The sequence below is a fragment of the Pogona vitticeps genome, chromosome 10, assembly GCF_051106095.1.
Source record: "Pogona vitticeps strain Pit_001003342236 chromosome 10, PviZW2.1, whole genome shotgun sequence".
NCBI classification, from domain to species: Eukaryota; Metazoa; Chordata; class Lepidosauria; order Squamata; family Agamidae; genus Pogona; species Pogona vitticeps.
This window is the reverse complement of record NC_135792.1, coordinates 18089080-18102036: the sequence shown is the minus strand read 5'-3', so window position 1 is coordinate 18102036 and position 12957 is coordinate 18089080. Positions and strand designations below refer to the sequence as shown.

General features: G+C 38.7%; 1 protein-coding gene across 1 annotated transcript in view; it reads right to left on the bottom strand.

Moving 5' to 3' along the window:
- Positions 1–1215: 1215 nt before the first annotated feature.
- CDH11 (cadherin 11) overlaps positions 1216–12957 on the bottom strand; it is a 165204-nt gene continuing 153462 nt past the window's right edge. Inside the window, exons 12-13 of the mRNA XM_020813987.3 lie at positions 7342–7593; positions 1216–4942 (exon numbers count right to left, since the gene is read on the bottom strand). Of these exons, the coding sequence (XP_020669646.3) occupies positions 4446–4942; positions 7342–7593 (749 nt within the window). The 3' untranslated portion in view covers positions 1216–4445. The remainder of the gene's footprint in view (positions 4943–7341; positions 7594–12957) is intronic.

Below are 12957 nucleotides of genomic sequence, written 5' to 3'. Positions count from 1 at the left end.
GAGGAAGTGAACTTTCTGATCCATGAAAGCTAGCAGACGGTATGATTTCTTTAGTGCTCTATAAACATATCACCTATTCCTGCATTTGTATTGTGTAACTAATGACCACATGACTCTTTTTTATTTAATCTTCTCACTTTCAAGTGACAATAAAGACGTGTTTATACTGCCTTGTCTAGTCGTTCTCATAGGTTTTTTTTTCTGGCTGTACAGATAAAATATTAGTATTGTGTGGTTCTGTTCATGATACTAGACAGTCATTTATACCCTGTGTGAAGAAACAGAGAAATAGGAGAACATAGGTTGTGGATTCTGGAAATTTCACTCTTTCAGTGCCTGGGAATGGCTGGTGTGGATAAAGGTGGGAAGTGTCTCTCTGCCAGTAACAGAATAAACATTTGCACTTTATCTTTTGGGTGAAGACTTCAAAGACATGTCTGCTCATTCCCTAGTACTGGGCTAATTGGAAAATGATTTTAGCTGTGTGAAGGAAGGGGAGCAGACATGGGCTGACCAGTATCACCAGGGTAGTGTGACTAAGTGGTTACAGAGGGACTCCCTAAAGCTAGTGGTCCATCACACCCTGTATTCATTCCATTTCTCCTCGCCATGAATCTTCCATTCCATTCCCAAGGAGTCAGACAATATTCATTGATCACTGAGCATGCACTTCCATCACTGGACTGTTTTTGAGGTTTCTCAATATTTAGATTTCCTCCCCTAAATGATTTTTTATTTTTACAAATAACGGTGTTTGCTAAAGCTTTCCTCATTTGAGGAGCCCATGCCAGCATAAGTATACAGTAGTCCAGACTTTAATAATGGGTTTTTATATTTGCACATAAAATATTTAGCCGTCATGGGAATATCCCTCTGTAGTACATAGTATCATATTTAAAACACAGTGACAGAGGAAGTAGAAGCCTTCTGCTCCAAAAGCCACAATTTGGTGTTTGTAGACTGGCTCTTTTATGTGAGAAGGTGTTAGTACCAAAGTGTGACATCGGAGTAAGTCTAAACATTTCCTTCTGGTGACAGCTCAGAGAACAACATTACCTTTTATACTCCAGGAAACTTTGAAATGTAGATGTAGTATTCAACAAATAAACATTATCCCTGAGTGTCTCAATAAAACAAAGGATTTGATTTTGTAGTCCAGAGGATAATTGCTTGGAAACACCGCTGGGTAGCTAAATTTAGGAAAAAAGACAAAACTGGTGGTGATAGTAAATTTATTTTCACGCTTGTGAGAAAAAAAAAGAAAGAGAGAGAACTTACAGACACAAAACCCCACCCAAAATTGAAAATTATAAAAAGTAATTGACAACATATTCTCCTTTTAAAAATCAACAAAAAAGTAAAAAGTTTTAGAATTGCCTAACAATCCAGTAAAAAGTACAGTACCAAATAGTGAAAATTATAAAAAGCAAAAATTATGGTGATGATGATAATGGGGATGGCAAGCTGCCATCAAACTTATTCTACATGTTAATATAATCAGATAGTTTAAAGAAGGAAGGAAGGAAGGAAGGAAGGAAGGAAGGAAGGAAGGAAGGAAGGAAGGAAGGAAGGAAGGAAGGAAAAGAAAGAAAGAAAGAAAGAAAGAAAGAAAGAAAGAAAGAAAGAAAGAAAGAAAGAAAGAAAGAAAGAAAGAAAGAAAGAAAAATCATATTGGAGAGACGTGCAAATCTAGCAAAATAGTCTTTGGAATATAAAAGCTGCGGGAAAAGTAATAATAACCTAAAAACATTAAGAATTATGGAAGCACACAAAACATATTTTTTTCAATCCTTATGCAATATTGAAGTAGGACATGATAGAATAACATTTTTCCTCATAATCAGTATATTGGGATCTGGAGAACTTAATACTATAATGGCAAAAAGCATATATATTAAATAATTAAAGTGTAAATGCACACATATGCAGTTCCATGATTTTAAAACAAGGGCTGAAACAGACGAGGTGGGTATCTTCACAATCAGAAGCACAGCTACTGTAAGCAGTCAAATATGTCCGATTATTCTCTAATATTGTTTTGCAGCTTTCCAAGTTGCAAATGAGCTTTCTTCCGTTGGGCATTCGGTTGTCTGGAGGAAACAATGGGCTCCTTTTGCTGGTTGTGCAAAATTTTGCAGCTTCAAATAATGTTCCTCTGGAGGAATAATGTTTTATCACCTCTTAATTGCAAAGCTACCTTTCTTGTCTGTTTCAACCTTAAAAGTACTAAAAGCAATGCAGATCTCTTAATTTTTGACAATTGTATTCTTAACTGCAAGTTATGGATGGAAGCGGGATTCCCCCTTCCCATAATTATCTGAAACTATAATAGAGTATTTTGCTACTGATAAGGCCTCTTCTTATATTTATAGACCTCCTATTTTATTCTAATGGCTGCATTAAATTCAGCATGTTTTCAGGTCAGCCCAGCTGCTAAAAAGCTGTACGGAGAGATCAGTCATAACAAAGCTCAAAACAGACTCCTATCATTGAGCCAGCCATCATCCGGACATCTGCCATGGTGGAAGGGGACGTTACCCCCTTTTCTTCTGACAACACATAATCCTCCAAATAGGTGACAGAGCTAACGTTTACACCAGCTGGACACCGCTGTAAGTTAGGGATATAGTAATAATGCCTCAGTGAGGAATGGAAGGGCTTTGAGTCCAGTGGATCCAAAACCAGCCCATCCAATCCTCAGAGCAATCTGTCTAGTCAATCTGGCTATAATGGCAGAAACACTGCTGGCAGTGGATTTATGTCTCAGAAGTGTCTGTATTTTTTAAGCCATAGTCCTCTTCTCCAAGTAATGGAGCTGCTTCCTGTTGTATCCAGTCCTCCTTCAGCTAATGTACATAGCGATTTGAATCACACTGATAATCTCCCCTCCTGGGCTGTCTAAACTAATCCAGAACTAATCTATAGATCCTTTAAAAAAGAATTGCTTAAAACAATGTAGAAAACAAGTCAAATAAGCCGTCTTTAATTTTTTTTCTCTTTTTCTTTTAGATGCAGCAATGCCAGTCTAGCAGACTAAGTAACACACCTACTTACATGTCAAAGCCCCAATTAATAACTACTGACATTGTTGGACAGAAAGTCGTTCGTGGCCTGCAGCCAAAAAATGGGTCAAACCCATCTTTAAGTCTCTTGAAGCTCACAGAAGCCTATGATGGATTCAGCTTCATTGCCATGGAAAAACTTATAAGTACACTCATGTAGACTTGCTTACTCATAAAGTCGTTTGTGAAAGGCTATGGAATTATCAAGAGGTAAGATAAATACTTTCGACATGGCCATATTTAGAAAAACAAACCAAGGTGGCTCTAGAGCATACTTGTTTCATATTTAAAGTCTCTACTGTTGCAAAGTAGACACCAGGTCTATACAGACTTTGCTAGTATTTATCTTAAAAATTGATTTGTAATTCATTTTTGACTAATCACTTAACAAGACAACTTTAGCTACAAGTGCATAATAAGGAGGGCTAGTCGAAGGTGAGCCTGGTATTTAGAGATATAGGGATATACATCTGCGAACAGAGCACCAGAAACAATGCTTTCCCTTTAAATGTTTAATAAACAAACAGGAATTTAAAAAATCCTTTTTATTTCAAAGTCTGCTTCATATATAGAAGCACATATTAAAGCAACAGTACAATGTTCATAAAATATAAGTGTGATGTAACATTTCGTACATGTCAGAATACTGATATTTGTATGTATACTAAAAATAAGAACTTTAAAATTGTACAAATAGATACATTTAAAAATGACATAGAAATAGGGCGCCTCCCACTGAAACAAGACAGTTTTATATCTGGCACGTATTAGATTAAGATGAAAGTATAAGCAAAAAGATTTACAAGAGTCAGCTGAAACAAGTTGGATGCTCTAAAGACATTATAATTGTACATTGTCCTGTACATACATATGTGTTTAAGCTGGCTGAATATTATATATTTCAAGTTTAAAAATGCACTACATAGGGAGTGTCCATGATTTAAGGCGAAATTACAGCTCTGAACTGTTATCCTTTCTAATTTGTGGAAGCTTCTTTGACATAAAAGACTCGGCTGTTCATAAAATATAGGAAAAGATTGCCCTCAATTCTAGGATGACTTCAGAATTTCCCTTCACTTAAATATTTTGTATTTCACAAGTGGTTATATTTTTTTCTCCCTTCTGGTGAAGCTGTTCCCAACTTCTGTCTTTGCCTTTTTTGCACGAAAAGGTACTTCACAGTATTTACCACTTTTTTCCCCTCTGTCCATTTGCAATTAAAGACTCCCTCACCAAACCTAGATGCTTCAGATAAGTCTTTCCTTGTTTTATTTTAAAAAAATACCTGCTTACATTTTTTTTCTCTGATTATTATTATTTTTTTCGTTCATTTTGTTCAGAATATTAGACACAGTTCTTAAGGCCAAATTTGTAACTTTATTGTTAAGAATCATCTTCAAAATTGTCTTTGGAGCCGTATAAGTCTGCTAGTTTCTTAAAACGAGGTCCCCAATTTTGTAGATAGTCATAGTCCAAATCGGAATCCGTCGTTGCTGACTCTAACGAGCTAAGTGAACCAGCCACTGAGCCTCTGCCTTCATAGCCGTAGATCTGGATAGAGTCATAGGGTGGAGCTGTCGGGTCATTATCGGCTTCTTGTATTCTCGTGTTGATAAAGTCATCAACATCCACACTGTTTGGAGCTGGCCGAAGCCCTGGCCTTGGCATGTACTGGTATTCCGGTTTGATGTCTTTACGAGGAATAAATCCATTGATGCCATCCGGGTTTTGCAAGGTAGCAATATCAAAAGCTTCTGTGTCTTCTTCCCCTCCCCCTTCGTCATCGTAAGTAATGATATTTTCTCGGACGTCTTCTTCTTCAAAAACAATGAGAGGCTCTTTCTTTTGACGTTTTAGTGTTACAAACAACACTACAATCACTGATGGGAGAAATGAGATGGTTATTTTATTTTTTATTTTTCCCTGAGGAGGTGGATAATGAAATACATAACCTCCTTGTGCTTTTGATAAATGCGGCAGATGTGACATATTGAATCAAAACACTTTGTTTCACTCATGGAAAGAACTTCTGTCCATGCAAAATGAGACTGACTTTATGGAAAGATCTCTCTCACTCACAGAAACACCCCTTCAGTTTACATAGTTCTCACTCCATGAATGAAAACCCCCTCTTTGAAAGGAACAAAATCTCTTGAGCCATCCCACTTTTGAAGAAAAGAAAAAAAAATCACACATTTTATTCAGATCTTACATCCTAATTTTTTCAGATTTCTTTGAGAAGTTGGAAAAGAAGCAGAGGTCTAAACTGGACATGTTGTTTTTAGTATTTCCTCCCCTCTGTCTTTTGAAGACTGTATTAGAGCAAGAGGAATAGTGTGATACCTCTGGGGATGTCATGGCTAGAACTGAGACTCAAAACACCAACAAACATAGGCTCCAGTATCCAAAGAGGAAGAGAAACAGACTTGAATGCAAATTGTTTTCTCATGTATTAATTTCTTGTTTTTTGTTTCCAGCTTAGGACTGGGAAAATGGGGAGGTCAAGCACGCAGGAGGGTCTGTGCTTAAGGAGGTGCATCCCAGATCACACTTTACATTATTGGCTAAAAAAAAAATAGATTACCTATTTCCTGGGTGCTACCGTTATTCGCTGAACTGCTGAACAGCTCAGTGATTTAGGTCTCTGGATATGAAGCCAAAGGTTGGGAGTTCGATTCCCAACTGGGCCTCCTTGAGAGGGGTTGGACTTGATGTTTCATAAGGTCCCTTCCAGCTCTGTAGTTCATTATTATTATTATTATTATTATTATTATTATTATTATTATTATTATTATTATTATTATTATTATTATTATTATTATTATTATTATTATTATTATTATTATTATTATTATTATTATTTATTTATTTATTTATTTATTTATTTATTTATTTATTTATTTATTTATTTATTTATTTATTTATTTAATTTAAAATATTTCTATCCCACTTTTCTACCCAAAAGGAGCCAAGGTAGCTTACATCATTAAAATAGTATTTAAAAGCTAAAAAAGGCACCTATACAAATATCAAATATTTAAATATTTCTAGACCTGACCCAGGTAAGCCTAGTCAAGATGTGTTGAAACCAGTGGCCTCCCTAAATTCTCTACTATACTCTGAGCAAGCAAAATATGTAAAGGTAAAGGTTCCCTTTGACATTTAGTTCAGTTATGTCTGACTTTAGGGGGCGGTGCTCATCCCTGTTCTCCAAGCCATAGAGCCAGCGTTTTGTCCAAAGACAAATCTTCCGTGGTCACATGGCCAGTGCGACTTAGGCACAGAATGCTGTTACCTTCTCACCGAGGTGGTACCTATTTATCTACTCGCATTTTTACATGCTTTCGAACTGCTAGGTTGGCAGGAGCTGGGACAAGCGACAGGAGCTCACTCTGCCCCATGGATTCGATCTTACAACTGCTAGTCTTCTGACCCTGCAGCACAGAGGCTACTGCGGTTTAACCCGCAGTGCCACCACGTCCCATAGGGTGAAGCAAATTAATGAATATTTCTATGGGACAAATTTATGGGACAGAAAAGGCCTCACCGTTGGTAGGTGTTATAGGCAGCTTCACCCTTTTCTCATGCCAACACAGGCAGCAGCAACATTATCCCTGTGGGTGCTGCCAACTTCTCTTATGGAGAGGATTCTCAGAAAATCTCTCAGACTGTATTTCTATATCCATTTTCTGAGAAGTGTTATTTCAGATCAAGTCTTGTTGTGATAAATAGTAGATGAGGTGGTCAGCCTACATTTGAGAAGTACCACTTCAAATGTGAATGAGCTTGATATGGTGGATCCAATAATGGATCAGGATTTAGGAGACCTGGGTTCAAATCCCCACTTAGCCTTGGAAGTCATTTCAGGGTGGCAACGGTAAATCACTCCTTGAACAGCTCACATGTTTCAAATGCCTGACTAGGGTCACCATGAGTCAGAAGGGCCTCGAGGGCATAAAATAGGAATACCAATTTCAAATAACAGATTCAAATTTTAGATTAAGTCTCATGTCTTTGAACTGCTGTCCCATTCAACAATCCCATATATCAGGTAGAAGGATCTAATCTAGCAAATTTTCTATAGATAGTCCTCTAAAGTGTTTTCAAGTCATTATTTTCCCCCAGATCACTGCTTCCTACGCATACCCTGTCTCCACTGCAGGTAGCAGTTAATTGTTTCACCGACATGACATTTTGTTTGGCTGAGCAAAGCTTTCTGCAGCCAGCAGAAAAGAACAAGTAAGCAAAGGCATGGGTAAAAATGTGGAGATTTCCTTACCTAACAATATCACGATGCAAGCGAGGATGGCAATTAAAGCTCCAGTGCTAAGTCCAGCATTCAGCGTGTAGGCTTCTGGGTTGCAAGAGATCAAGATGCCATTCCCATCGCACCCACAGACCCGAATGGTCAGCATATTGGTGCTGCTTTGTGGGGGATTCCCTCCGTCGCTGATCACAATCGGCAGAAAGTACAAGTCTTGCGCCTGACGATTGAAGCTCGTGCGTTTCGCATAAACGCTCGCCGTGTTATCTGTTTCGAACAAGATAAGTGATTATTGCTTCGCCTTCCAGTGTTATATTTTCTGAAATGGAAATTGCAGTTGCTGCTTCAAACAAACGCTGTCTCTTCGAATATTTAGGAAGAAGATGTAGGTGAAAAAGGAGTCAAATTCACTGAAAGTAACGTGGAGACAAGTGTTCTGCTGCATCACTTTTTATGTGAAAAATAGCTTTTTTCAGAAAGGGCATTTTCCTATTCCTTAACTCCACAGTTCACATGTTGCTAATTAGGATTGCTTGTGATTGTTCGCTTTATTCTTTTGCTGCTGTTTGTCCCTATCTTTCCTTATATCCTGAGTGACTCCAAACAATCAGGGATCACATACTGACATGTTAAAATTGGCCATTCTGATTTGTGTGCCAAGGCCCAAATGAAACCTTTCTAGATGGAGGTCAGTGTTTCCTCTCCTGGTCATATGGACAATCTTAGCTTATCAGGAATTACTCCAAACACACACACACACAAAACCTTTTAAGTGACCTATATTTTCCTATCACTGGACATTATCTTCCACGACACATCTGCTCAGCTTTTTCTTCAGCCTTAACTCCTGCATTCTTTAGAGTTAGATTTTTTATTTTGAATAATATATGTCATGAATAATATACATATACTGTACGTGTTTGATACATAGTGCTTATATATTTTCACATTTGCACTGTACAATATTACAATATCATTGTGAGGAAATATAGGCTCTGAATACATTTACACAGAGGATGAGATGAAGCCCGACATGATTATGTTCTTTGAATCCAGGTTACCAAAACGGACATGATCTCTCATGTCCCCCTGCTTACCTCCTAAGGTGGAGGGTGGAGAAGCCATTTTCTGCACTGCAGCACTATGGTACAGGGCATGCAAGGAGAGTACACGAGAAAGCCCTCCCCATTTCTGGCTGCATCCCAACTGTGAAAATGTTTCCCACTGGAGATTCACTGGGTCTCTCTCTTTTCAGCTTAAGCTATGATGATTGCCTGTACAGCTTCCTAAGATGTGCTCACTACGCTCTCAGCAATTGCTTATTGTCGATTCAGATGGAAATGCCCACTCCTTTTTGTGAACCCTTTTCAGATTACAATCAATGCATGGGGGCAGGCTGTGTAAGTGTCTGGTGACATGCCCCACATCCCTACACATACAGTAGGGACATATTGTACAATTCAAAACAAGAGAACGGCATGATTTGCAATGATGTGGAGGGAACTCTATATCAGTACAGCTGTATTTGAGTAGGCTCTGTTCCAGCTGTCAGATATGAGCATATAGACCAATGATAAACCCATTGCTTTGCTTTTCCTCCTCTCCCCACATCCATCAACCCAGCTGATGTTTGTCACTTCAGAAGGGTCTGTTTTACATGTGCTTTAGGAAACCCAAGTGATTTTAAAATCTTGTGATAGCTTTTGAAGTTGATTTGTATTATTATCAGACCATTCAACCTTCTACTTTACTACTTTGTCTACTACTCTTGGGTCTCCAACAATTCTCTGGCATGGACGGCTTCCTCTTTTCAATTGCTTCCTACTACCTGGAGATACCGAGGACTAGGAGTGGCATTTTTTTTTTAAAAAAATTAATTTCTTGGGACTATAAATCACAGAACTCTCCATTCTGGGAGTTCTGCTTAACATAAACTGGGAGAAACACCTCAGCTGGAGGGCTTAGGGACTAAGTTGGTGTTGGTGGCCTGGGTGGCTCTCTCACATTTGGGGGGTTGACCCTGGCTGCTAAGAGTGGGGTTCGCAGCCTAGGGGTACACCTGGATCCAACGCTCACCATGGAAACCCAGGTGGCATCGGTAGTTCGCACCACCTTTTTCCACCTTTGGCGGATTGCTGGGCTGCTGAGGGTGAGGAGCCTGACACCGAAGGAGGCCCGGAGGGAAAAGACTCGAAGCCGGGCCTTCTCAGCGGTGGCTCCTTGCCTTTGGAACAACCTTCCTCCAGAGATTTGCGAGGCCCCTACGCTGGGTACTTTCAAATGTCAGCTGAAAACATGGCTGTACATCCAGGCCTTCCCTCCTGTCAACTACTGATTTCTTTTGCTTTGCTATTTATTATTTATTTATTCCTGCACTATTTGTTATTGTTGTATGCTAATGTTTTTATGTTTTTTAATTGTTTTGATATTCTGTAAGCCGCCCAGAGTGGTAGAATATACCAGATGGGCAGGATATAAATCAATCAAACAAACAAATAAATAAGCAAGCTAGCCTAGCTCCATCTAAACTTCCTGTTCCTGCCCCATTGCTAGTTGGGAGTTTCCCTTTTGACCATAAAACTAGGCAACTCTAGGCCTATCTTAGCCTCAAAACTTTCCAGTTGAGACATTTCTCCCAGGTGACCTACCTCTAGGTGTCTAGAACTCACAGAATGAAGAGTGATGGGGTTTGTAGTGTAAGAAATCCAAAAATCTCATCACTATCCAGGATTAACCTGGAGTTTTCTTTATGCAAAACATGTACTTTCTCAGTGAGTTATTCTTCCTCTTCCTTAAGATCCATATTACTAGAGTTCAATGAAATACAATTCCCACCCCTTTCAAATATGGCCTTGTTTTGCCAAGGAGCTTAACCAGCACTTTAAAATGTTTCATTCAACTCCATTTATCCAAGTGGGATGAGAAACATATTGGCTGTCCAAATGTGACTACAGGAAAAATGTCATCATCCACCACCACTGACTGTGGCAGCTGCATTACAATAAAAAGTGGAAGACCAAACATTTCCCTAACTTGTCTCAAGCATTTGATGGTGTATTTTCTTCCCCTCGTGGGAGAAATAGAGCTTTTCTCCTCTGCTCCACTTTTCAATAACTAGCATTTAAATCTATTTTATGCTTATGCAATTGAATGAATGGAATCCATATATGCAATAACAATGTGCAAGACATAACCCAGATTTTAACTGTGGCATCCTTTAAATCATACAGTGTTTGATAAAATAACTAAAATGACAGTGTACATGACACAACTAAACACCTATCCAAATTAAGCTGTCAAAAGAAATTATTTTTCCCCTTACATTTTCAGCATATTGCCTTTGGCAGACATCACAGTATTCGAGGACTTGAAAGAAATGGCATATATTCAGACATAATGTCATTGGGCAGGATTCCAAGAAAGCCAGCCCTAGAACTAAATGTGATTCAACATTAGAAGGTAATTTGTAATGGTATCATTTCCTCCAACTTTATTTATCGTTTTAAAGAGGTGAGGTAGAAGCTAAACAGGGTTGAAATTTTTTCCACCCTGGATCTGCAATTATAATTCAATTCTTTTTTTAAAAAAACCCTCTGGCTTACAAATGTTGGATATCGTGTTTCTGTATCTATAATTCAAAATTCCAGGAAATGGAGTGATATGTCTGCACAATATTGTGTTCACAATGCCAGTTTGGAAAAAGGATGCCAGGCTTTACATAGCAAAGGGCAGGCTGAATGTTGGCAACACCAATGGCACCAATCAAGATAGTGTACAGGCTACCATCTTGTGCTCGCTATCATTCACAAAGTAACGCCAAAAGGGGGAAAATCCCAGATGTTGACTCCTTTTTCCAGCAGTTAACCACTTCTTGACTAAACACAAAGCATTATCAAGGCTGTTATTCAACAAAAATGAAAAGCAGTAAGCGCAGAAGGCATCCTCTTGAGTCCTGCCTTTCGTGTTGTAGAAAAGAAATGACGGAATAAACACTTTAAACTGTAAAGGACAAATGAGAAGCAAATGATGGCAGAAGGAGGGTCAGAACCCTGAATGCATTTCTTCAGCAATAGTTACAGAGAAACAAAGAGAACTACTACTATGACCAGTGCAAAGAAATAAAGGAGAACACACACACACACACACACACACACACACACACACACACACAAAATGGGAAAAAGCAAGGTATCTCATCCAAAAGATCTAAGAAATCAAAGGAAAATTGCAGCCAAGATTAGGAATGCTGATGACCAACAAGGAAACACACTATCTGACCAGGAGAATATAAAGAGGTGGAATCAGTTAACTGAAGATTAATACAAGAGATAAAAGGACAGTGGATCTTTGGTCACATCACAAGACAAGATTTTTCTGAAAAGGACAATAATGCTGGGAAAAATTGAAGGCAACAGGAAAAGTGGAAGACTAAATATGAGATGGGTTGACACCTGAAGGAATCCATAAGCTTGAGTATGCAAAAACTGACCAAGGACAGGACATATTGGAGATCGCTCATTCATGGGGTCATGATCAGTCAGGGGCAACTTTGCACCATATAATGATAGGCCACAATTAGCTACTTTGAGTAGAAGTAACTGCCCCAGTGTTTCCACCAGTGTCATATCATGTGGAAACACTGCTCGTTCTAGTAACTACCGCCATTTCTTCTTGAAAGTTTCTTACATTTATAAAGAACAGCAAACAGCACGGGCACTCCTAAATTAATGCCGATTTTGTACTGTAAAAGGCAAGTGTGCTGCCCAAACAGATGTTTTAGGTTATTTATGAATTCAGTTACTTACATTTATATCCTATTGCTCCCAAGACAGTTTATAGGGATATTCTCCAATGGTCATGAGAGCTATATTTAATTTCAAAGAGGTATGTTTAAATGGCCACAGAGATCTTTTTTTTTTCATGGGTGCCCCCTAAACACTAGATTCATAGTGCTGGGAACTTGATGTATGATTAAAATTCCCTTGGTGGACCTCAGTACACCATAATGTGTAACTGGGGGCAATCTAATACTGGCTGAGAGTTCAAAGTGGCGGATGCATATCAACTAGCATCTGAAACAGAGTACAGTCGTGCCCCGCTTAACGATTACCCCGCATTACGACAAATCTGCTTTATGACAATGTTTTTGGTCTAAATGGGGGAATTTCACTTAGCGATGATCGGTTCCCTGCTTCAGGAACCAATTTTCGCTTTATGACAATCAAAAACAGCTGATCGTTGGGTTTTCAAAATGGCCACCAGGTTCTTAAAATGGCTCCCTGCTGTGCTTAGCGACGGATTCATCGCTATACAGGCACTAAAAATGGCCGCCGTATGGAGGATCTTCGCTGGATGGTGAATTTTTAGCCCATTGGAACACACTGAACAGTTTTCAATGCGTTTCAATGGGGTTTTTATTTTTGCTTTACGATGTTTTCGCTTAACAGCAATTTTCTTGGAACAGATTATTGTGTTTCCATTTGTTTTTCCAGGCCCTTTCCAAAAATACTCTGTGTTTTGTGGTCCTTATCCCTTTTTCCACATAATTCAGTTTGATCTACTCAGCCACAAAGCTAAAGAGTATCATGGGTAGTTTTTAAACTGTACCATGTGTTTCACTGTCTTGTAGAG